Source organism: Tursiops truncatus, chromosome 9 (assembly GCF_011762595.2).
Source record: "Tursiops truncatus isolate mTurTru1 chromosome 9, mTurTru1.mat.Y, whole genome shotgun sequence".
Lineage (NCBI taxonomy): Eukaryota > Metazoa > Chordata > Mammalia > Artiodactyla > Delphinidae > Tursiops > Tursiops truncatus.
Window position 1 is genome coordinate 54,723,998 of NC_047042.1, and position 25,111 is coordinate 54,749,108.

The following is a 25,111-nucleotide window of genomic DNA, read 5'->3' on the forward strand; positions in this document are numbered from 1 at the left end:
TTTCCACACTAATTTTGGCTAGTGTGAATCTGTGTGATTAAAAATATATGTTATTACCAGGGATGAAAGTGGGTTGTATTTTGTTTTTTGTTTTTTAAGTTTAATAAATATATTTCAGGTCTGATTTCAATATGAACTTTTAGTATTTAATTTTTGCTTCAGGAAACTTGTAAGAAGTCAGTCCTGTTATATCTGAAATGCATGCCTTAAATCAGCTGCATATATTAATTCAGAATGTTAATTAGAAAGTAGCATTTACTTGGCGTAAAAATTACGCAGTGTTGGTTGGAAAATCACGTGAAAAGATTGGGAGAAAGTGTAAGAATGGTGAAAGAAAACAGTTGTCAAACTCCGTTGATTTACAATTAGAAGTTAAAAATAGAAACAAAAACTTAATGTAGTACTAACGTTTATTTCTTATTTTCTTCTCTGATACCAAATTATTAATGTTCTAATAATTATATACTTATTTAAGGAAAACAAGTTCCTTAGTTGAAGTACTAAATACATTGTCAGTTACAATTAAATCACAGTGCTTTGAAAAAGATTTCAGAAATCCCGTGACAAATGATACATCTCTAGTATTTTTAATTGTGCTGTGTTTTAGGTATTTGTGAAATGTCATTTTGATTATAATCCATACAATGATAACCTGATACCCTGCAAAGAAGCAGGATTGAAGTTTTCAAAAGGAGAAATTCTTCAGATTGTAAACAGAGAAGACCCAAACTGGTGGCAGGTCAGTATGCTTCTGAAAATCTCTTCAACTGCCTTTTTATTTTTAATCTTAGATCTGGCCAATATCTGAATATTCAGGAAGAAGGTATTAGCATTTGTTCCAATGATTTTTCCTGCATGAACAGCTCCTGCTTCATGGCTGCTAATTTTGTGGACAGAAGACCAAATTGAGAGGGAATTTGTGAGTAGCTGTTAATAAATGCAGAATTAACTAGCCTGTGGTTCTCTTCCTTTGGTTTAGAGACTAGACCAATCAGTTCTTCCACATGTGATTGCAGTAAAATATAGTATTGGGTAGGAACAACTCACTTGGGGGTTATCCCTTTTTAGTGTTTGTTCCTCTTAACTAGGGGTCTTTTACTGTAGGTAGAGTAATCTTCCTCTTGCCTCCTCTATATATACATTCGTGACAAATAAAACGTAATTTCTTAAGGTCTTAAATCCATTTGCCCACCTCTTCTCAGTAATTGAGAAATGAAGGCTTGCTTTATCATCCGTGTTGTTTGGTCTTGGATTGAAATCTGTGTGTATGGAAAGGAATGTGTGTTATCACTGTCTTTCCCCCCTCCATTTTCCAGAAGATGTGTGCGATGGTCTTCCTTTTCCTTTCCACTAATACAGTTTTCAGAAAACTCTAGCATAAGTAATAAGTCCGGTTTTGTACTTGTTTACATTGACTAGCAACCACAGTATTCAGAACTGTAGAAACAAAGTCTAAAATCTCTTAAACTGTAAAAGCAAAAGAGAGTCTCATTAAGGAACAAAGTGTGAAAGAAAAGGACCTGGTACCTAGCACTAAGTTCTGAATTAAATGGAGATATTAGTAACTCACATTACCTCTAATAAGTTATATTGACTTCTAAGGGGGAATGAATTACAAGAATAAGAACAGTCTTGCTAATATGTCCTTAAATTTAAATTAAGACATTGTGATGTATAAGGGCACAGTGTGGTGAGAGAACTAAGAAATGAGTAGTTTAAATGGGATCCATGATTTCAAGAGGTTTCCACTGAATTTCTTAGAACTCATCTAAAAAAAAATCTGCTTTCTGTGACAGTGTCCTTTTCGAAGCTTTCCCAGTTTTCTCTTTTTTCCCTTCTCTGTGAATGCCATCTCTCAGTTTTCTCTATCACCTGTCACCATTATCTATCTCAATCTCTTCCTGCATGTTTGTCATCTATTACTCTAATTGTATTTTTCAGGATTTTAATTGCTAAAAATGATACTGGATTTTTCTGTGCTAGCTGTAAGGATAAAGTCACTAATGTTGTGGGATAAGCCGTTAGTAGCCAGTTCTCCAGCCGCTATCTTGAAATAGCACTTCTTTGGGTTTCATGTTAAGTTAGTTTGTTGACAGTAGGTGAGGTTTTACCTATTTTAAACTTACTCCCCCCCAGGATATTCAGATTCCTGGTAGCATGAACTAAACTCTCCACTCTGTTCTCCCAGTGCTGTCTCTCTCTCTCTTTTTTTTTTCCCCATTGATTTGGCCTCAGGAAATACCAACGTAGTAGGATTATTGGATAACAAACACCTCACTAGGTGCCAACACATAACAGCATTCATTCCTTTCCATTCTCACTAGTTTAGTATTATAAATAAAAAGTTTTAGTAATTTAAAGAGCCTTATACCTTTGTATTTTGGTCTAAAAATTCACTACCAAATAGCACACTGGTTAGGTACCCATTGATTCCTCAGTACTAAAGTGTTTCAATATCCTGACAATGCCATGGATTTAAATATCAAGGTCAGTTTCTTAAGATCAAATGTGATTTTTTTTTTAACTGACTATTGCTTGTCCTACTTATTAGAATGTGGTCTCAAATTTTGATCACTGAGATATACAATTCATTAATTTGATTCTAGGCTAGCCATGTAAAAGAGGGAGGAAGCGCTGGTCTCATTCCAAGCCAGTTCCTGGAAGAGAAGAGAAAGGCATTTGTTAGAAGAGACTGGGACAATTCAGGTGATGAACTCGATACAATAAGTAACAAATAGTCCTTTGTGGCCACCTTTCATTGCCTCTTTCATCTGAATTAGCTGATGAATTTATTTAAAATATATCTGGAATTAATCCCTCTCATCTGCTTTAGTGTACTGCTCTCAAAAGTAAACTTTTTGTTCCCTTTCTGCCACCTGCTGGTATTGTATCAGAATTCAGTGGCTCAACTCACCCCTGCCTGCTTCTGCTTTGTAGGATGCAACACTGGGAAGATAATTCTCCCACCCCTATAGAACACCACAGGGCAGTGTATATAGTCTGACATACTGTTTAAGTTATATTTGCCTTGTCATCCTTCAGGACCTTTTTGTGGAACCATAAGTAGCAAAAAAAAGAAAAAGATGATGTATCTCACAACCAGAAATGCAGGTATGTTTTAAATACATTTTTGAGAAATCCAAGCGAAGTATGAAATAGCTGTATATCATTCTCAATGTGGCATACACTCTAAATGTATAATTTTAAATGAATTAATTCAGATTAGTACCCAGCTGCAAGGGACTGCCATGTGAACACTTGGTACAATAATATACAGGCATTATTTAAATCCTGATACATATACTTGCACTATCACTAGTGTGCTTTATTTTATACTCATAGTTTATAAGAAAGTGAATTGGTTAGGATTTATGCTTGTATTAATGAAGGAACAATGTGACAACCGAAACTATTTGTTCAAGAACTTTGATAGAAACTTGTGTCATTTCTACAGAACAGAATGCCTTTTTAAAGATAATAAAAGAGTTATGATTAAGGGCAACCATATTCTGCCATAACATTGTCCATGATACTTTTGGAAAAATAATACTGGACCAAACAAATCTTAGCCTGATCTAGTAGGATTCTTTCTTAAATCTTTTAGACTTAAATAAAGATAAATATGACACCCACCACAGTCATTCTTTTCAGTTATAAAGGCTGATAGGAGTGAAATGCAGCTCTTAGAATCAGAAGGCTCTGGAGGCTTACTCAAAAGAATTGATAATTTTAAAGTGCTTTCTTGACTTCGGAGCTACCTCTATATTGGTAATAAACTAAATAGCACATTAGAAAGGAAATAATCTAATAATGTACTATAATAATAATATTATAATAAGGGGAAATTAGACTCTCCCTTAATCTATTGTGGAGAAATTGTGCAAAGAAAGTGTTGCTGTTAAGATAATAACCTAAGGAAGAAGTGTTATTACTATAGATTGAAAGTTATAGCCATAATAATAGGTAATATAATATTTCAAATCCTCTGGCTTTATTGTTCATTAAATATATATTCTTAAAGCTTTCTTGCAAAACGGAAAATTTCTAATTTTCCCATTGATCATAATTTTGGAATGTGTTTCTACTGAAAATAGTTAAGATCCAACATTTTATTTTATACATAAATTTAGAATCTTAATATTTAAATGTTAGTATGTTGTCTGTATGCATTTTATTAATCAAACTAATATTTGCAGAGTTCACCATACAGTATTTATTCATTTATATCATTGGAAGGGGATACTCATTCTATGAAACTTATTTAAGCAGCCACTCTAAGTGTACTGCTATCCTCCATATGTGATACTCACTTTTTAGTGGAATAGATTACATAAACTAATTTGCAATTTGATTATATTAAGTAATTATTTCTACTGATGAATTAATAAGAAACAGGTTTTAAGGGATAGATTATCTGATAAGGATAAAGTAAGGGTATTTTTCTAGTTTTGTTAGACAATTTTTTAAGGCAAAAGAATAGAAGCAGGTGTTTAAATCAGGGTACAAAATAATTTATTGTACTTTACCAAATTTATTTTTAAAAATCTGTACTAAGTCAGTACAATTAAAGTGATACTTAACTGTCAAGACAACTAAGCCATTACTGAACAGAATAGCAGAGGTTTTTCATCCATATAAAAGATAACTGAGGGACTTCCCATGTGGCACAGTGGTTAAGAATCCACCTGCCAATGCAGGGGACACGGGTTCGAGCCTTGGTCCAGGAAGGTCCCACATGCTGCGAAGCAACTAAGCCCGTGTGCCACAACTACTGAGCCTGTGCTCTAGAGCCCGCGAGTCACAACTACTGAGCCCACGTGCCACAACTACTGAAACCTGCACACCTAGAGACTGTGCTCCGCAACAAAAGAAGACACTACAGTGAGAAGCCCGTGCAGCGCAACAAAGAGTAGTCCCCGCTCGCCTCAACTAGAGAAAGCCTGCGTGCAGCAACGAAGACCAAACGCAGCCAAAAATTAATTAATTTTAAAATAATAATAAAAAATAAAAGATAACTGAATATGATGTTTTCCCATTTCCTTACTTTTAGAATTTGATCGTCATGAAATCCAGATATATGAGGAGGTAGCCAAAATGCCTCCCTTCCAGAGAAAGACATTAGTATTGATAGGAGCTCAAGGTGTGGGACGAAGAAGCTTGAAAAACAGGTTCATAGTGTTGAATCCCACTAGATTTGGAACCACAGTGCCATGTAAGTTTTCCGTTTCCTTTACTATTTAATTGGAAAGAAGGAGTGGGGGTGGGGCAGATTATTATTATTTTATTCCCAAGTAATTTCTAATTATGCCAATGAAAATGAACAAGCAGATGATACTGAAAAACTTGGCAACGCTACAGCTGTCTTGAAATAGCATTGTGGGCCCTGTCAGCTGGCTGCCTGGTGGCAATCGCTTCTCCAAACTCTTCAATCCAGAAGTGTTCGTTAAATGCAAGTATTAAGAGTTGTGGCAAAATCAGCATTAACCTTGCATTTTCTTGTACAGTTGATGTGTATCTGAAAAGTTGTATTTTCACCCATTTTCATCCAGCAGGGGAAACCTGCTGGATCCTCTGACGCTCGTGATCTGGCTTGTCTCTTTCAGTCCTGTAAGGTCCTAAACCTGATTTTTGATAGCACATCAAGAGAGATTCCTCTTCCAGAGCACGCAGCATTAGTGAAGGTCACATTTATTTATATACAAAATACAGTAATACTGATGGGAAATATAACCATTAGATGAACCAGACACCCATTTTATGATCTTTGTGTTCTTTCTCTATTTGCACATTTACAAGGAAAGTTAAATAATGTCAGAAGCATGCTTGATGAGAATGGAGTTAGAGCAAGGAGTTAAATACAAAGGTGTATTAGTCCTTATAATAAGGCAGTGATAGCATTCATTTTGGAGATATATGAGCCTTTACTTGTGGGAACTTACATGCGCTCTCCCCTGAACACAAGTCAGTGTTGCCTTTATTAAGTCCCCTTTCTCTGCTTCCATTGCTGACCAAACCCCCTTTTGATTAACACAGAATTTCTGTAGGTATTTTAATGCCTTTAAGCTTTCCATGTCAAATCTTAGCCTAACATCACTCCATCTCTTTTGGATGAGTTTTAGAGTTTCTCTGCTTTCATCCAGTATGCTTTGACATTTAGTTCTCACTGAGTAATCTTATTGCTAACATGTTTAGGGGTGTATTGGGGCAACAACGCTGTCATTGTCCTCATGTGCTGTTTGTAATCCCTTCAGGGTAAGACTTTGAGTTCCATTGTAGGCACGGTAAATCACTAAATCAAACAAATCATAGTTAGGTAGTTAACAAAATAAAAATCTCACTGTGATCAAAGTATTTTAAAGTATTTAATTTTTAATTTTTATCAAATTAATGTAGCATATTTTAATCAAGTAGTTCTTAAAAATATGTAATGAAAAATAACTCCATTTTCCTCTACCCCACCTCTGGCCTACTTACCAGAAACAGTCACTTTTCAATCTTTCTGCTATTTATTTTGTTAGTCTTCCATATTTCTTAATAATGTCTTCATTCTGCTATTTCTTGTTCTGTCAAGTGTAGGCCTTACCTCCTGACTTCCTGAGTATCCTCCCAGCATAAAGATAGCTCTAGTTTCAGTGAATTCAGTTTCACTTTCTTGAGCAGCCTCTTCCTCTCCCCCAACCCAGCAATTTCTAGAGTTCGTTTTTTTCTTCCCCTCTTTATCTTATGTGTATATGCGTATAGTTTTGTATTAAACCAAAAAACCTCTTATTTAGTAAGTCATGCTTTTTTCTTGGAGACCTCTGTCCCACAACCCTCAGCCTTCCTGCTTCAGTGAGGGCTACATACTCTCCACTCTGGCTGCCGCACGTTCACATAGGGATGTTTCCCTTTGTTGCTGTCCTGGGTTGAAGCTATTGTTCCTGGGTCCCATTCTTTTTCTTTCTTGGTTTATTGCCTTGTTTTGCTACGGCACATGCCTTGTAACTTGACAAAAAAAGTGCTGTATGGGATGTAATTTCTGCATCTTTGTATTTGAAGTTGTGTGTTTTTTTGTCTTCTATTTGATTGATTATCTGAGAATAGAAAGTCTAGATTGTAAAACCCAAAAGATGTTACTCTTTAACCCAGTTTTGTTAAGAAGTCTAATGTCATTCTAATTTTTGTCCTCTCATACATGACCTGATGTTTCCTTCAGTCTTTTTATTTCGTTGGTTTTCATTATTTTACAATTTAATAATGATGTGCCTTTGTGCGCATCTATTTTTATTTATTGTGCTGATGATTAGTGAGCTCTTCAGACTAGAGATGCATGTCATTCAATTCTGGGGAATTACTATTTCTTGGATGATTTCTCCCTGTTTTCTCTATTCACTTTTTCTAGAATTTCTGTTAGCTGGATGTTGAACATCCTGGATTCATCTCCTCAGTCTCTTACTTTTTTAAATCATGTTGTCCAACCCTCTCTCTTTTTATTCTACTCTTTAAAAGATTACCTTGAGTTCTTTACCTTCTATCTCATCAATGTTTTATCATAAGTAGTCATATTTTTCATTTTAGGATTATTTTCTGTTTCCTGTTTTTTCCCACAGCATCATCTGCTTGTGGGCGCTATCTCTTCTGTATCTCTAAGAATATTAAGCAGTGAGTGTAATTTTTTATTTTCTATAGGATGATAAAAAGGTTCTGGAGATGAATAATGGTGATGGTTGCACAACAGTGTTACTGTACTTAATGCCACTGAATTGTGCCCTTAATAATGGTTAAAATGATAAATTTTATGTTATGTATATTTTATCATGATTAAAAACACTAAAAAAGTTAATTGTGTTAGCTTCTTAATATTCCAGCATATAAGTACACCATGCTTTACTGTTATCACCCACTTATATGGTTTGGGTGGCTTTTTTGTTATAAATAAAGAGATGATAAAATGTGTATACATAAATCTCAGATGTAAAATTATTAGACCAAAGGATGTATAGAGAGATTTATAAATACAGAAGTATTACATATATTTATTTCAACTTCTTGATTTCTTCATGCCAAATTAATTTCCAGAAGATGTACTATTTTACCTTTCAAGACTTATTTTTAGTAAAGATTCAAGTCTGAATTTTTATATATAAAAGATTTATGTATATCCATACATTGTCAAGTATCACTTCTTCATATTATGTAGGTGGTGTTTTACTTTTCTCTAAATCATTCATGTTTATATAGTGTTTAGTTTGTTTGTTTTAAGCCTCAGAATCAACACACACAAAAATAATACTGATGAAATGTGACAAGTTTGCCTAATTTTTGATACACAGTCTTGTGCTACACATTGTCTGGTGGGCTGGTTGGGGAAGTCTCATAGGGAAGGAAGTAAATGTTGGTGTTGGATTAAATTGACTTAGTTTTCTCTTTATATTGTGAAATGGCCCTAAAATAAAATATAAAAAATTATTAATCCAGGTGGACAAGCTACCTTATGAATCATGTTTTCCCTTTAATACATCTTGGGATAATTAAATAAAATGTTACTTTGTTGATTATTTCCTAACTATTTGAAGAGCTACTAAAGATTAGAATTTTGCCTGTCAATCACAGAACTTAAATTCTAAGCAATCGCATTACTTAGTGCTTAGCATTATAAGCCTAAGGAATCAGCTGTAGTCAATCCACCCTGTTCTAATTTCTCTGTTCTAGAAATGGAAAGGGGCTTAATTATGTGCCAATGTAGATTTCTTTTCTGAGTCTTCACTAGAGAATGGTATTGTCGTTAAAATTCGCTTGTAAACTAAAAACATTTCACCAAGAATTTAAGATTCCCTCCACATGTTGGAGGTAGTGTTGGGGGGGGCAGTGTGTGTGCCTGTACATATTTATTTCAAGCAGCATGTTTCCATAAATGGTTTCACTGTAGTGCCTCCCCAAAAGTCGTACTCTTCTAAAAGTATCTTTACGGATATTAAGCCAAGTCCTAGTATGTATGTATTTGGGGAGTTTAAAATTGCCTTAGGAGTTTTATCATACCACCTTTGGTGAATAATCCCAGAAACCTTGAGATCACACATTTTTGAATATGAAAAGCCATCATAGCATCTTGAAGCTCTTTAAGTGACTTTATAAATCTCTCCACAGTGGTCTGGAATGAGCCAGAAAACAGCAGGGGAAAAAGGGAATCCTCTTGTACATAATAATCTTATTTATGAATTAGACCCTTATTATTGAGCTTGAACTTAAAGTTTTTTTCTTATAAAAGTTTTCTTGATGTGTTGTGCTTACTTCAAATAGTCAAAATTCTGTCAGTTTTTCATCTGATTACTTTGTAACTTTAATTGCGTGTGGTTAATGATTTGGGCAGATATTCTGCATGTATAAGTGCTTGATTAATAGAAGTAGAATACTGTTTTATATCTGATCTAGGCAAACTCAGATTAAGTTGCTAAACTTGAAAATAACACACACACATACACAAATTACTTTTCTTCCTAGGGAGTGCTAGCAAGTTGGCAGAGAATACCTAACTCTGCACCTTTGCAACAGTTTGAAAAGTGATAATCGTCCATTCCTAGCACAGCCAAGTTGCAAAGGAGTTGTATGTCTCTAAAATACCTGACAAAAGGATGTTTTAAGTTTTTGACTTGGTCTCTTCTCTCTCATTCTCTCAGAATACTTCAGGTCAGAGTAGAGAAAGTTACTAGACCATAATAACATCCAGGTGGCTAGATCCACCGAGGTGCAACACAAAACAATTAGCATTTGGGAATGTTAATTAGAAGGAAGCTAGAAGAAAAGTTTGGTGCTGGGGCAAGATAAAGGATAGATAATTTATGGGTGAAACTACACTTCAGAAAATTGATAATACCAACTAAGAATAGAATTTTGCTCATCTGTTGGACACTCAATTAGGAAATGTTCAAAGAAGTGTGAAGAAAGGCTGTAACTGATATTCCTTAAGGAGAAGGGGAGTGCTGGTCAGCTGGAAAAGATGTTCACTTGCAATATACCTCACACTTATTAGCTCTCACCATAGTTAAGAATTTAACTTTAGGGCTCTGCTTCTAGGTAAATAAATATATTTTGAGTTTCAAACTGACTTTATAAAGCACATTTTTTGGATATAAATTGTATATTGGAGACTACCTCTTAAAACATTACTAATCAGGGGTCTGCAAACATTTTTATTCAAGGGCCACGTATAGTAAATATTTTAGGCTTTGCAGGCCATCTAGTCTGTGTCACAACTATTCCGCCATTGTAAAACGAATGAAACCATAGGCCATAAAATGAATGAACATGGCTGTGGTCCATAAAACTTTATTTACAGGGCTTCCCTGGTGGCGCGGTGGTTGAGAGTCCGCCTGCCGATGCAGGGGACGCGGGTTCGTGCCCCGGTCCGGGAGGATCCCACATGCCGTGGAGCGGTGGGGACCGTGAGTCATGGCCGCTGGGCCTGCGCGTCCGGAGCCTGTGCTCCGCAATGGGAGAGGCCACGGCAGTGAGAGGCCCGCGTACCACAAAAAAAAAAAAAAAAAAAAAAAAAAAAACAACTTTATTTACAAAAATAGGAAGCAGGCCAGGTTTGGTCATAGGCCATAGTTTGCCAACCCCTGCACTAAATGGAAAAGACTTAGGCTACCCTGTGCCTTTTAGTTTGTTTTTTAATACCCTGCACTGTCTCTGTACAAATTCTCAACGCTATTTTATTTAGTTACTTCACGGAAACCAAGGGAAGATGAAAAAGATGGCCAGGCATATAAATTTGTGTCACGATCTGAGATGGAAGCAGATATTAAAGCTGGAAAATATTTGGAACATGGGGAATATGAAGGAAATCTCTATGGAACCAAGATTGACTCTATTCTTGAAGTTGTCCAAACTGGACGAACTTGCATCTTGGATGTCAACCCACAAGTAAGCTGCATGATTCCAAAGATATTTTTTAAGTTTTATTTCCTGTGGAGTTTTTGTTTCTTCTTCAGATGATGAGGGTGGCTCTTTCCCTCTATTACTTGTGACAATAGAGAACCTTATTATGCATCAACAACTAGTTAAATAAATCTCTGATCTGTTAGCCAGCAGAGAGGCATGGATAGCTATAGAAGCTTGATAGAAGTTTAGTATTTATTTACATGCTTAAGTAACATATAAATGCATGTGTTAGGAAATGTTAAATTTAAAATTTGAACAAGGCTGAAACGTAAGGAATAAAAATTAAAGTCACACCCCTTCCACCCAGCACACACCCACCCACTCACCATTCATTTCATTCTCATTCCATGTCTCCCTTATTGACCCCTTCTCACCATTCTACACTCAACCCAGTGGGTTTTCTATTTTTGTTGTTGTTTCTCTTATACATAAATGGAAAAATTTTATACAGATTCTTTAACCTTTTTTCATTAAACAGTATTTCTTGAAGATCTTTTCATGTTAGGTACTGTAGAGATTTTTTTGTTCTTTGTAATTGCTGCATGGTATTTCATAGTGCAGATATATATTTATTTATATAATCACTCCAATTAATGGACACTGAAATTACTTCTGCTTTTTCAATATTAACAGAATTCTACAATTAACATGGAAAGCATTTACATCATTCTTGATGATTTGGGGATCATTAAGTTTAATACTTTCCTTGGTCCAAGGGTACCAGAAAGTAGTGAGATTGAGGTCAGAACAAAATTTAATGGGTCACCATTTTAGGAAAGTACTGTATGGAATCAAAAGGATAGAAGGGAGGGGGGCAGATAGCAAGTATAAATTATGTCCTTTATCTTGAGGAAGAGGGCAGATGGACTTTGATTATTTAGTATAAACTAAAGGGTAGCATAATTCAAATTCTAATCCTGTATAAATTGGTTTGTAATTGTTCTTCTACACAGGCCCTGAAAGTGCTGAGGACATCCGAGTTCATGCCCTATGTTGTGTTTATTGCTGCTCCCGAACTAGAGACGTTACGTGCCATGCACAAGGCTGTAGTGGATGCTGGTATCACTACTAAGCTTTTGACGGTAAGCAGTTCTTTTCAGGCTAACAGTACCATGTTCCTCCTAAAATTTTTCCTTTTTCTTTTGGGCATGTTTAATTCTATCCATATTTATGAAATAAACACACTGTATAAGGTATTGGAGAATAAAAATTTGTTCCCTAGATGTAGTTAGGATTTGGAACCGTATTGCTTTTACTTAGAAACCATTGTTCACTCTATTTTAAAACAAGTTTACTCCCCCTATGTAAATGAAATGGACCAATGTTAAAAAGTGCATATTAATCTAACTCCCTCACTTTACTAATGTGGAAACTGGTCCCGAAGACCAATAACAAGTATGTTCATCATAAGGTTTACTATTGGTAGAGTTAGGTGTTCTGACTTTTATTTTTTTTTTTTTTTTTTTTTTTTTTTTTAACATCTTTATTGGAGTATAATTGCTTTACAATGGTATGTTAGTTTCAGCTTCACAACAAAATGAATCAGTTATATATATACATATATTCCCATATCTCTTCCCGCTTGCGTCTCCCTCCCTCCTACCCTCCCTATCCCACCCCTCCAGGCGGTCACAAAGCACCGAGCTGATCTCCCTGTGCTATGCGGCTGCTTCCCACTAGCTATCTACCTTACGTTTGGTAGTGTATATATGTCCATGCCTCTTTATCGCTTTGTCACCGTTTACACTTCCCCCTCCCCATAGCCTCAAGTCCATTCTCTAGTAAGTCTGTGTCTTTATTCCTGCTTCACCCCTAGGTTTTTCATGACATTTTTTTTTTTAAATTCCATATATATGTGTTAGCATACGGTATTTGTCTCTCTCTTTCTGACTTACTTCACTCTGTATGACAGACTCTAGGTCTATCCACCTCATTACAAATAGCTCAATTTCGTCTCTTTTTATGGCTGAGTAATATTCCATTGTATATATGTGCCACATCTTCTTTATCCATTCATCCGATGATGGACACTTAGGTTGTTTCCATCTCTGGGCTATTGTAAATAGAGCTGCAATGAACATTTTGGTACATGACTCTTTTTGAATTATGGTTTTCTCAGGGTATATGCCCAGTAGTGGGATTGCTGGGTCATATGGTAGTTCTATTTGTAGCTTTTTAAGGAACCTCCATACTGTTCTCCACAGTGGCTGTATCAATTTACATTCCCACCAACAGTGTAAGAGGGTTCCCTTTTCTCCACACCCTCTCCAGCATTTATTGTTTCTAGATTTTTTGATGATAGCCATTCTGACTGGTGTGAGATGATATCTCATTGTAGTTTTGATTTGCATTTCTCTCATGATTAGTGATGTTGAGCATTCTTTCATGTGTTTGTTGGCACTCTGTATATCTTCTTTGGAGAAATGTCTATTTAGGTCTTCTGCCCATTTTTGGATTGGGTTGTTTGTTTTTTTGTTATTAAGCTGCATGAGCTGCTTATAAATTTTGGAGATCAATCCTTTGTCAGTTGCTTCATTTGCAAATATTTTCTCCCATTCTGAGGGTTGTCTTTTGGTCTTCTTTATGGTTTCCTTTGCTGCGCAAAAGCTTTTAAGTTTCATTAGGTCCCATTTGTTTACTCTTGTTTTTATTTCCATTACTCTAGGAGGTGGGTCAGAAAGAATCTTGCTGTGATTTATGTCATAGAGTGTTCTGCCTATGTTTTCCTCTAAGAGTTTGATAGTTTCTGGCCTTACATTTAGGTCTTTAATCCATTTTGAGCTTATTTTTGTGTATGGTGTCAGGGAGTGATCTAACTTCATACTTTTACATGTAGCTGTCCAGTTTTCCCAGCACCACTTATTGAATAGGCTGTCCTTTCTCCACGGTACATTTCTGCCTCCTTTGTCAAAGATAAGGTGACCATATGTGCGTGGGTTTATCTCTGGGCTTTCTATCCTGTTCCATTGATCTATCTTTCTGTTTTTGTGCCAGTACCATACTGTTTTGATAACTGTAGCTTTGTAGTATAGTCTGAAGTCTGGGAGCCTGATTCCTCCAGTTCCTTCTTTCGTTCTCAAGCTTGCTTTGGCTATTCGGGGTCTTTTGTGTTTCCATACAAATTGCAAAATTTTTTGTTCTAGTTCTGTGAAAAATGCCAGTGGTAGTTTGATAGGGATTGCATTGAATCTATAGATTGCTTTCGGTAGTAGAGTCATTTTCACAATGTTGATTCTTCCAATCCAAGAACATGGTATATCTCTCCATCTATTTGTATCATCTTTAATTTCTTTCATCAGTGTCTTATAATTTTCTGCATACAGATCTTTTGTCTCCTTAGGTAGGTTTATTCCTAGATATTTTATTCTTTTTGTTGCAATGGTAAATGGGAGTGTTTTCTTGATTTCACTTTCAGATTTTTCATCATTAGTATATAGGAATGCCAGAGATTTCTGTGCATTAATTTTGTATCCTGCCACTTTACCAAATTCATTGATTAGCTCTAGTAGTTTTCTGGTAGCATCTTTAGGGTTCTCTATGTATAGGATCATGTCATCTGCAAACAGTGACAGCTTTACTTCCTCTTTTCCGATTTGGATTCCTTTTATTTCCTTTTCTTCTCTGATTGCTGTGGCTAAAACTTCCAAAACTATGTTGAATAAGAGTGGTGAGAGTGGGCAACCTTGTCTTGTTCCTGATCTTAGTGGAAATGCTTTCAGTTTTTCACCATTGAGGATGATGTTTGCTGTGGGCTTGTCATGTATGGCCTTTATTATGTTGAGGAAAGTTCCCTCTATGCCTACTTTCTGCAGGGTTTTTATCATAAATGGGTGTTGAATTTTGTCAAAAGCTTTCTCTGCATCTATTGAGATGATCATATGGTTTTTCTCCTTCAGTTTGTTAATATGGTTTATCACATTGATAGATTTGCGTATATTGAAGAATCCTTGCATTCCTGGAATAAACCCCACTTGATCATGGTGTATGATCCTTTTAATGTGCTGTTGGATTCTATTTGCTAGTATTTTGTTGAGGATTTTTGCATCTATGTTCATCAGTGATATTGGCCTGTAGTTTTCTTTCTTTGTGACATCCTTGTCTGGTTTTGGTATCAAGGTGATGGTGGCCTCGTAGAAGGAGTTTGGGAGTGTTCCTCCCTCTGCTATATTTTGGAAGAGTTTGAGAAGGATAGGTGTTAGCTCTTCTCTAAATGTTTGATAGAATTCGCCTGTGAAGCCATCTGGTCCTGGGCTTTTCTTTGTTGGAAGATTTTTAATCACAGTTTCAATTTCAGTGCTTGTGATTGGTCTGTTCATATTTTCTATTTCTTCCTGATTCAGTCTTGGCAGGTTGTGCATTTCTAAGAATTTGTCCATTTCTTCCAGATTGTCCATTTTATTGGCATAGAGTTGCTTGTAGTAATCTCTCATGATCTCTTTTATTTCTGCAGTGTCAGTTGTTACCTCTCCTTTTTCATTTCTAATTCTATTGATTTGAGTCTTCTCCCTTTTTTTCTTAATGAGTCTGGCTAGTGGTTTATCTATTTTGTTTATCTTCTCAAAGAACCAGCTTTTAGTTTTATTGATCTTTGCTATTGTTTCCTTCATTTCTTTTTCATTTATTTCTGATCTGATTTTTATGATTTCTTTCCTTCTGCTAGCTTTGGGGTTTTTTTGTTCTTCTTTCTCTAATTGCTTGAGGTGCCAGGTTAGGTTGTTTATTCGAGATGTTTCCTGCTTCTTAAGGTGGGCTTGTATTGCTATAAACTTCCCCCTTAGAACTGCTTTTGCTGCATCCCACAGGTTTTGGGTCGTTGTGTCTCCATTGTCATTTGTTTCTAGGTATTTTTTGATTTCCTCTTTGATTTCTTCAGTGATCACTTCATTATTAAGTAGTGTATTGTTTAGCCTCCATGTGTTTGTATTTTTTACAGATCTTTTCCTGTAATTGATATCTAGTCTCATGGCGTTGTGGTCGGAAAAGATACTTGATACAATTTCAATTTTCTTAAATTTACCAAGGCTTGATTTGTGACCCAAGATATGATCTATCCTGGAGAATGTTCCATGAGCACTTGAGAAAAATGTGTATTCTGTTGTTTTTGGATGGAATGTCCTATAAATATCAATTAACTCCATCTCGTTTAATGTATCATTTAAAGCTTGTGTTTCCTTATTTATTTTCATTTTGGATGATCTGTCCATTGGTGAAAGTGGGGTGTTAAAGTCCCCTACTATGAATGTGTTACTGTCGATTTCCCCTTTTATGGTTGTCAGTATTTGCCTTATGTATTGAGGTGCACCTATGTTGGGTGCATAAATATTTACAATTGTTATATCTTCCTCTTGGATCGATCCCTTGATCATTATGTAGTGTCCTTCTTTGTCTCTTCTAATAGTCTTTGTTTTAAAGTCTATTTTGTCTGATATGAGAATTGCTACTCCAGCTTTCTTTTGGTTTCCATTTGCATGAAATACCTTTTTCCATCCCCTTACTTTCAGTCTGTATGTGTCTCTAGGTCTGAAGTGGGTCTCTTGTAGACAGCAAATATATGGGTCTTGTTTTTGTATCCATTCAGCCAATCTGTGTCTTTTGGTGGGAGCATTTAGTCCATTTACATTTAAGGTAATTATCGATATGTGTGTTCCTATTCCCATTTTCTTAATTGTTTTGGGTTCGTTATTGTAGGTCCTTTCTTTCTTTTGTGTTTCTTGCCTAGAGAAGTTCCTTTAGCAGTTGTTGTAGAGCTGGTTTGGTGGTGCTGAACTCTCTCAGCTTTTGCTTGTCTGTAAAGGTTTTAATTTCTCCATCAAATCTGAATGAGATCCTTGCTGGGTAGAGTAATCTTGGTTGCAGGTTTTTCTCCTTCAACACTTTCAATATGTCCTGCCACTCCCTTCTGGCTTGCAGAGTTTCTGCTGAAAGATCAGCTGTTAACCTTATGGGGATTCCCTTGTGTGTTATTTGTTGTTTTTCCCTTGCTGCTTTTAATATGTTTTCTTTGTATTTAATTTTTGACAATTTGATTAATATGTGTCTTGGCGTATTTCTCCTTGGATTTATCCTGTATGGGACTCTCTGTGCTTCCTGGACTTGATTAACGATTTCTTTTCCCATATTAGGGAAGTTTTCAACTATAATCTCTTCAAATATTTTCTCAGTCCCTTTCTTTTTCTCTTCTTCTTCTGGAACCCCTATAATTCGAATGTTGGTGCGTTTAATGTTGTCCCAGAGGTCTCTGAGACTGTCCTCAGTTCTTTTCATTCTTTTTTCTTTATTCTGCTCTGCAGTAGTTATTTCCACTATTTTATCTTCCAGGTCACTTATCCGTTCTTCTGCCTCAGTTATTCTGCTATTGATCCCATCTAGAGTACTTTTAATTTCATTTATTGTGTTGTTCATCGTTGCTTGCTTCATCTTTAGTTCTTCTAGGTCCTTGTTAACTGATTCTTGCAATTTGTCCATTCTATTGTCCATTCTATCTCCAAGATTTCGGATCAACCTTACTATCATTATTCTGAATTCTTTTTCAGGTAGACTGCCTATTTCCTCTTCATTTGTTAGGTCTGGTGGGTTTTTATCTTGCTCCTTCATCTGCTGTGTGTTTTTCTGTCTTTTCATTTTGCTTATCTTACTGTGTTTGGGGTCTCCTTTTTTCCAGGCTGAAGGTTCGTAGTTCCTGTTGTTTTTTGTGTCTGTCCCCAGTGGCTAAGGTTGGTTCAGTGGGTTGTGTAGGCTTCCTGGTGGAGGGTACTAGTGCCTGTGTTCTGGTGTATGAGGCTGGATCTTGTCTTTCTGGTGGGCAGGTCCACGTCTGGTGGTGTGTTTTGGGGAGTCTGTAGACTTACTATGATTTTGGGCAGCCTCTCTGCTAATGGGTGGGGTTGTGTTCCTGTCTTGCTAGTTGTTTGGCATAGGATGTCCAGCACTGTAGCTTGCTGGTCGTTGAGTGAAGCTGGGTGCTGGCGTTGAGATGGAGATCTCTCGGAGATTTTTGCTGTTTGATATTATGTGCAGCTGGGAGGCCTCTTGTGGACCAGTGTCCTGAAGTTGGCTCTCCCACCTCAGAGGCACAGCACTGAGTCCTGGCTGCAGCACCAAGAGCCTTTCATCCACAGGGCTCCTTAATTTGGGATGATTCGTTGTCTATTCAGGTATTCCACAGATGCAGGGTATATCAAGTTGATTGTGGAGCTTTAATCCGCTGCTTCTGAGGCTGCTGGGAGAGATTTCCCTTTCTCTTCTTTGTTCTGACAGTTCCCAGGGGCTCAGCTTTGGATTTGGCCCCGCCTGTGCGTGTAGGTCGCCGGAGGGCGTCTGTTCTTTGCTCAGACAGGACGAGGTTAAAGGAGCCGCTGATTCGGAGGCTCTGGCTCACCCAGGCCGGAGGGTAGGGAGGGTCACGGAGTGCGGGGCGGGCCTGCAGCGGCAGAGGCCGGCGTGACGCTGCAGCCTGAGGCGCGCCGTGCGCTCTCCCGGGGAGCCGTCCCTGGATCCCGGGACCCTGGCAGTGGCAGGCTGCACAGGCTCCCCGGAAGGGCGTGTGGCTAGTGACCTGTGTTCGCACACAGGCCTCCTGACGGCGGCAGCAGCGGCCTTAGCGTCCCATGTCCGTCTCTGGGCTCCGCACTCTTAGCCGCGGCTCGCGCCCGTCCCTGGAGCTCTCTCAAGCAGCGTTCTTAATCCCCTCTCCTCGTGCACCAGGAAACAAAGAGGGACGTAAAAGTCTCTTGCCTCTTCGGCAGGTCCAGACCCCTCCCCGGACACTCTCCCGGCCAGCCGCGGCGCACCAACGCCCTGCAGGCTGTGTTCACGCCGCCAACCTCAGTCCTCTCCCGGCGCTCCGACAAAAGCCGGAGCCTCAGCTCCCAGTCCCGCCCGCCCCGGCGGGCGAGCAGACAAGCCTCTCGGCTGGTGAGTGCCGGTCGGCCCGATCCTTTGCGCTGGAATCTGTCCGCTTTGCCCTCCGCACCCCTGTTGCTGTGCTCTCCTCCGCGGCTCCCAAGCTCCCCCACTCCGCCTCCCGAAGTCTCCACCCGCGAAGGGGCTTCCTAGTGTGTGGACACTTTTCCTCCTTCACAGCTCTCTCCCGCTGGTGCAGGACCCGTCCCTATCCTTTTGTCTCTGTTTAGTTTTTTCTTTTGCCCTAACCAGGTACGTGGGGGGTTCCTTGCCTTTTGGGAGGTCTGAGGTCTTCTGCCAGCGTTCAGTAGGTGTTCTGTAGGAGTTGTTCCACGCGTAGATGTATTTCTGGTGTATCTGTGGAGAGGAAGGTGATCTCCGCGTCTTACTCTTCTGCCATCTTCCCGGAAGTCTGTTCTGACTTTTAGTTGTCTTTTTCTCTTGTTCTTCCTCTCTTTTCTCATGTTACGGAAAATTTTAAATATGTACAAAAGAGGGAAGAAATGAACTCCCAAGTACCCATCACTTAGCTTCAATAACACATGGCCATTTTTGTTTCACTTAGACCTCTCTTCACTTCCTCCCTTACCATGAATTATTTTGAAGTAAATCTTTGATATTATATCAACCATAAGTACTTTAGTATTTATCTCTAAAAGATAGACTTTTTGGACATAACCATAACACCATTAGCATATCAAACATTAGGAAGAGCAACTTTTTCCTCAATATCATCAATATACAGTCTGTATTTGAATTTCCTCAGTATTTATCTATTTTTTTTGACAGTTTGTTCAAATCAGGATCCAAGCAAGATTAACATGTTGCATTTACCTGATGTCTTCTAAATCTCTTTTTTTCCCCCAGCTTGAGGTATAATTGATATACAATAAACTGTACACGTTGAAAGTATACAACTTGATAAGCTTGGGCGTATGTATACACGCATGAAGCTACTGCAGTCAAGATAACAAGCATGTCCCTCGTCTTCATAAGTTTCCTTGTGCCCCTTCAGAGTCCCTCCCTCCTTCTTCTACCTCTTCCCCACTATAGGTGATAAGCCTTGAGATCAGGTAGTTTTAATCCTCTTTGTTCTTTTGCAGGTTGCTCCATGTGTCTACTGAACTTTATGAATATCTGAAATATAGTTATCAATGTTTTTATATCACTGTCAACGAATTCTAACGTTTGCATCACTTCTGGATTGGTTTTGACTGAATGACTTTGCTCCTCATGGGTCTTATTTTCTTGCTTCTTTGCAATCCTGGTAATTTTTTATTGGATACCAGACATTGTGAGCTTTGTCCTGGGATGCAGTAATGTGGAAACAGTTTGTTCCTTTCAGATCTTGCTTTAAAATTTTGTTAGGTAGAACCAGAGCAGTTCTCATTCTAGGGGCAATTATTCTTCACTACTGAGGCAAGACCCATTTGAGCACTCTCCCAGATGGCCCATGCGACCTGAGGTTTTCTGTTCTGCCTGGTGGGCATGGGTACTATTTCTGGCTCAGAAAGAATACCTCTCATCCTTTCTGGTGGTTCTTTGGCGACCCTGGGTCGTGGTAACGTGCACAGATTGGTATTCAGCTGAATGCTGGAGGGGGACCTTTACAAATCTCCAGAGTGCTCTCTCCTTACTGCTATTCTATCCAGTATTCTGTCCTGCAAACTCCTGCTACTTTGTTCTCCCTGGGCTCTCAGCTCTGTCCCAACTTAGAGTCCAGTAGTGTCCTCCTGGGCTCCACCTCACTGTGTTGCAGCTTGGAAACTCTTTCAAGCCAGTAACCTGGGGTAATCATAGGGCTCACCTCATTTGCTTCCTGTCTCTCTGGAATCCCTGTCTTCCATTAGCTGATGTACAGTGTCTTAAAAAGTGTTCCATACATTTGGTCTGTCTTAGTTGTCAGGCAGGAAGGTTAGTCTGATATCTGTGATTGGATATTAGCTGGAAGCAGACCTCTCCCTTTAGACTGTTTTAATCTATAAATCTTCACTGCCTCCCTCCCCTCTCTTTTCACCTTCTAACTTAGTTGTTTAAAAAAACTGGGTCATAGAAAAACTGGGGCCTGGTCTGTAAAGTTCCTCAGTAGCTCTTCACCTAATGATTTTAGCAATTTTTATTGATCTTTGCCTGGCTCAGTTAATTTTTTAGGAATTGTGAAGTGGTGGTATTCCAAGTTTGTCATTTGTTCTGCATTTATAAACTAGAATTCTTCTAAATAATAACTTTTCCTTATCAACTAGTTGATGACTCTGAAGTAGAGTATATATAGGAAAGTCAGAACATAATGCTTGATACTTCCCCTTTAAGGGTCAGTTTTCAGAATAATGGGTTTGTTCAGTAACAGTCTCCAGAGGCGACAGGTGACCAAATAAGGTTTGTGGTTTTTTTTAGTTTCATCATGAGCACATGGATTTAAACTTACTTGATGTGTTTTACTCTTTTGCAATTATTATTCTTATTGATGTTCAAATCGCCCCACCTTTGACCAACAGGGGCTTATTTAAGTTGGCCCTTGAGACCTATTTCATGAGCCTAATCGTCTGAGATAGCTTCCTTGCTATATGACAAATGCTCCAGGCTCATCTTGTACATTTTCTATGCCAGGCCAGGAATCAGTTACTTCTCCAAGAAGCTCTGGTTCCTTTTAGAGTAAATGGTATTTTAGGACCGTAATACTAGGGGTGCACATTGTCCCAAGATGGATCATTGTTTCTAGCTAAATGCACCTTTTAGGTAGACAGAACTAGTTTGGTTATGTGCTTTTCTGTTTGTATGTTTGAAGGAAACTAAATCATGAATATATATTGATACTTCCCAATCAAATTCAGGATTACAGGGTTTTATTTAACCTCTTTCATATATATAACTCCATTCTCCTAGGCTGAGTATCCCAGTTCTCAAAAACACCGGGAGTGTTAGAATATAGCACATAATTGCTCATTTGATTCATCTCACAGTACACGTACAACAGTCTGAAAATAAGTGTACAAATACTACCAGGTATGATTACTGTGGACTGTCTCTTTCTCCTTTATCCTTAGGGTTTATCCCACTAAGCGTATACAGTCAAATCAAATCGCTGTGTTTTAAAGTCACTTGGAATACTCTCTGTGTACTTAGGTCAGCTATTACTCTCTGATGTTTAAATTGTCCTGTCTTCAGCTAAGAAGAGCCTATTCATCTTGTTTTCTGAGTCTTTTTAACACAACCCCATGAACTTTGATGTGCTTCCTGGTATGACGAGCTGCTCCAGGTTATCCTTACACATTTCTTGGCCCAGATCTGGAACCAGCCTTCCAAAAGCCCTGGTTCCTTTTAGTGGGAAATGGTATTTAGAGATAATATAGAAGCTAAAGGTGTGCATTCAACTTAGTTTGTCATTGTTTCTAGGTCTTCTCAGTGGCCAGATGAAGGAAATATATTTTCCCCTTTTGGAAAATATACATCATTAATTCAGTTGGATAGTTTCAACTCACATTTTACATTTTTACTTCCTGGACTATGTTTATCTTTTTTTCCTCCTATGCTGAAAGTCTTGGTTCCTGATGACATTAACATAATTTCTGACTTTACATGTGTAAACTAAACACATACTATATATATAATTTGAGTAACAATATTAACATTAACAGTATGATTATTGAAAAGTTTTAAGTTTCAGACTTAAACTTTTTTAAAAAAATTGTTCTTATGATATATCCCTTGAGTATTATTTTAAAGTCGCTAAAATAATTCTTTTCTGTGGTTAAGGCATCAACTTGAAACACAGATTTGTTTCATTTTGCTTTTGCTTTTTAGGTATTGCTCTTTTTATTTTTATTTGAATTTGATTTTGTTGTAATATAATTCTATACATTTTCATAGTTTCAAAGTAAATCTTAAAAACAAACAAACAGGGGCTTCCCTGTTTGTGGCGCAGTGGTTGAAAGTCCGCCTGCCGATGCAGGGGACACGGGTTCGTGCCCCGGTCTGGGAAGATCCCACATGCCACGGAGCGGCTGGGCCCGTGAGCCATGGCCGCTGAGCCTGCGCATCCGGAGCCTGTGCTCCGCAACAGGAGAGGCCACAGCAGTGGGAGGCCCTCGTACAGCAAAAAACAAACAAACAAACAAAAATCTAGCCTTTCCCTATCCTCTCTACTCTATTACCTCCTACCCACATAGTCATTTTTACAATTTTTTTTTAATATAAGCAAGTATGTATGTGTATCCTCCCTCCCTCATTTCTTACATAAAAGGTAACTTACTACATACAGTAGTCTGCCTGCGTTTTTCACTTACTAATATATTCTGGAGATCATTCTAGAGCCATACATAGAGATTTTTTAATTCATTTTTCCATCTATATGGTATACTCCATTGTTGTTACAGGATTGTTATTGTCAAAAAAGAATTTTTTTTTTTATTAACGACAAATTGCTAATGACTATTAGGTAAGATTTGTTTACAAGTTGAATTGTGGCCTGTTTATACATCTATAATAAAAGATATTTTAGTTGTTTCAAATTGATTTTGAAATCTTAGTGAAAATATTAACTATAGTACTAGTATCCCTCAGGCTTAGTTGGGAACCCATTTCTCTCTATATACTTTCCTTTAGGTGTTTTCACCAAATCCACTAACTTACATATCGTTGTTATGCTGATGATTCCTAATTTATATGTAGATAACCCAGACCTCACCTCAGAGCTCCAATTTATATAACCATTACCTACTTAACGTTACATCTGCACTTGAATGTCTCACAGACATGTTAAACTTAACATGTACAAACAAAGTAGAATGTTTTGTTTCCTCTCACCAATATCGTGTTTTTCACACTCCCACCCCCTCAACTCTGCATCTTCTGCAACCACCCATTTATTCAAGCTAGAAACTCGAGCTATTTTTTTTTTTTTTTGCCGTATGCGGGCCTCTCACTGTTGTGGCCTCTCCCGTTGCGGAGCACAGGCTCCGGACATGCAGGCTCAGTGGCCATGGCTCACGGGCCCAGCCGCTCCGCAGCATGTGGGATCTTCCCGGACCGGGGCACAAACCTGTGTCCCCTGCATCGGCAGGCGGACTCTCAACCACTGCGCCACCAGGGAAGCCCCTCGAGCTATTTTTGATTCATTCATATTCCTCATTTTTCATATCCAGCCCATCAGTTAATCCTGATGATTTTATCACCAAAATATATTTCTAGTCTGGTGTCATTTCCATCTCCTCTGCCACCATCATAATCCAGAGATGTCTTTCCATTGCATCTAGGTCCTCCATGACCTAGCCTGGGCTATCTCAACTTACTACCCACCCTCCCTAAGCCTCCATCCATCTTGGTCTTTCAGTATCTTAAACACATCTGGGTGATTTTCCTCCTGAACTTTACATTCCTATTTCCTCTGCCTGGAATGGTCTTTCTCCCACTATAGTTCTCAGTTTAAATCTAATTTACTCAGTTTAAATATCATTTATTCATTTGTAGAGTATTTGTAAGCACTGTGTCTAAAGTAGATCTCTTAAAATTCTTTGTTCCTGGTTGGTTTCTTTCATAGTACTTATTACAACTTGCAGGTTTTTGTTTATTTGACCTATATTTGTCTCCTCCACTGGAGGGTAGGAGCCCATTCTTTCTTATTCATTTTTATATCCACAAATTATGAAATACAGTAGACGCTTTAATAGGAGCTCAGTATTTGAAGAACATGTAGAAGCATTATGAAATTTCATAACACTTGCAATTTAATGAAAAGCTTTACTTGCTCATGCAAAACCCATTACTTATTTATTCCCCCACATTGTTCCAAAATGACTAGAAATATTTTATGAAATATAAACAGTACTAGCTAAAAAAATAGATAAAAGTGTGTGTGTGTTGTTGGGGGTGGGGAGCATGGACAGGCAGCCTTCAAAATACATTTCTGAGGTTCTTTTTCTTAGAGAAAGGCAGCAAATTTGGCTTTGAGCTTAACAGCCGCTGCAGATTGGGTTCCATGAGTTACAGGATCCATACGATAAAAATGTTTTGAGAAGGGTGATGCAGTTGGGCTAGAGACCAGTCACCTACAAGAATTCTTTTATTACTTTGGGTTTCACCCCAAGATATTGTCAGCAGTCTTTTAATCAGGAATCTTACCTTAGTATCAGTGAAACAGAAGATACAGAATACTCATAAATTCAAACATGAGTGCCAGCTGGAAAGACTAGGATAGGAACAGATGGTAATGTCTTTTTTAACAATCTATATAGATTAGATTTTGAGGATTAGTATCAGAATCACAACAAACAAATATCCAACCTACTTATTT

The 25,111-nt window shown here is 37.9% G+C and overlaps 2 protein-coding genes across 3 annotated transcripts in view; one reads left to right on the forward strand and one right to left on the reverse strand.

Annotated features, from left to right (window-relative positions):
* PALS2 (protein associated with LIN7 2, MAGUK p55 family member) overlaps positions 1-25,111 on the forward strand; it is a 116,276-nt gene that overhangs the window by 84,720 nt on the left and 6,445 nt on the right. Inside the window, exons 6-11 of the mRNA XM_004313901.4 lie at positions 608-739; positions 2,607-2,706; positions 3,043-3,111; positions 5,051-5,212; positions 10,700-10,902; positions 11,874-12,002. Coding sequence (XP_004313949.1) covers positions 608-739; positions 2,607-2,706; positions 3,043-3,111; positions 5,051-5,212; positions 10,700-10,902; positions 11,874-12,002 — 795 coding nt within the window. The remainder of the gene's footprint in view (positions 1-607; positions 740-2,606; positions 2,707-3,042; positions 3,112-5,050; positions 5,213-10,699; positions 10,903-11,873; positions 12,003-25,111) is intronic.
* The window catches only part of GSDME (gasdermin E), a 144,756-nt gene continuing 120,379 nt past the window's right edge, over positions 735-25,111 (reverse strand). For both annotated transcript variants that reach the window (XM_073809749.1, XM_033863089.2), the window contains exon 11: positions 735-2,657. The gene's annotated coding sequence lies outside the window, so the exon portion shown is untranslated. The remainder of the gene's footprint in view (positions 2,658-25,111) is intronic.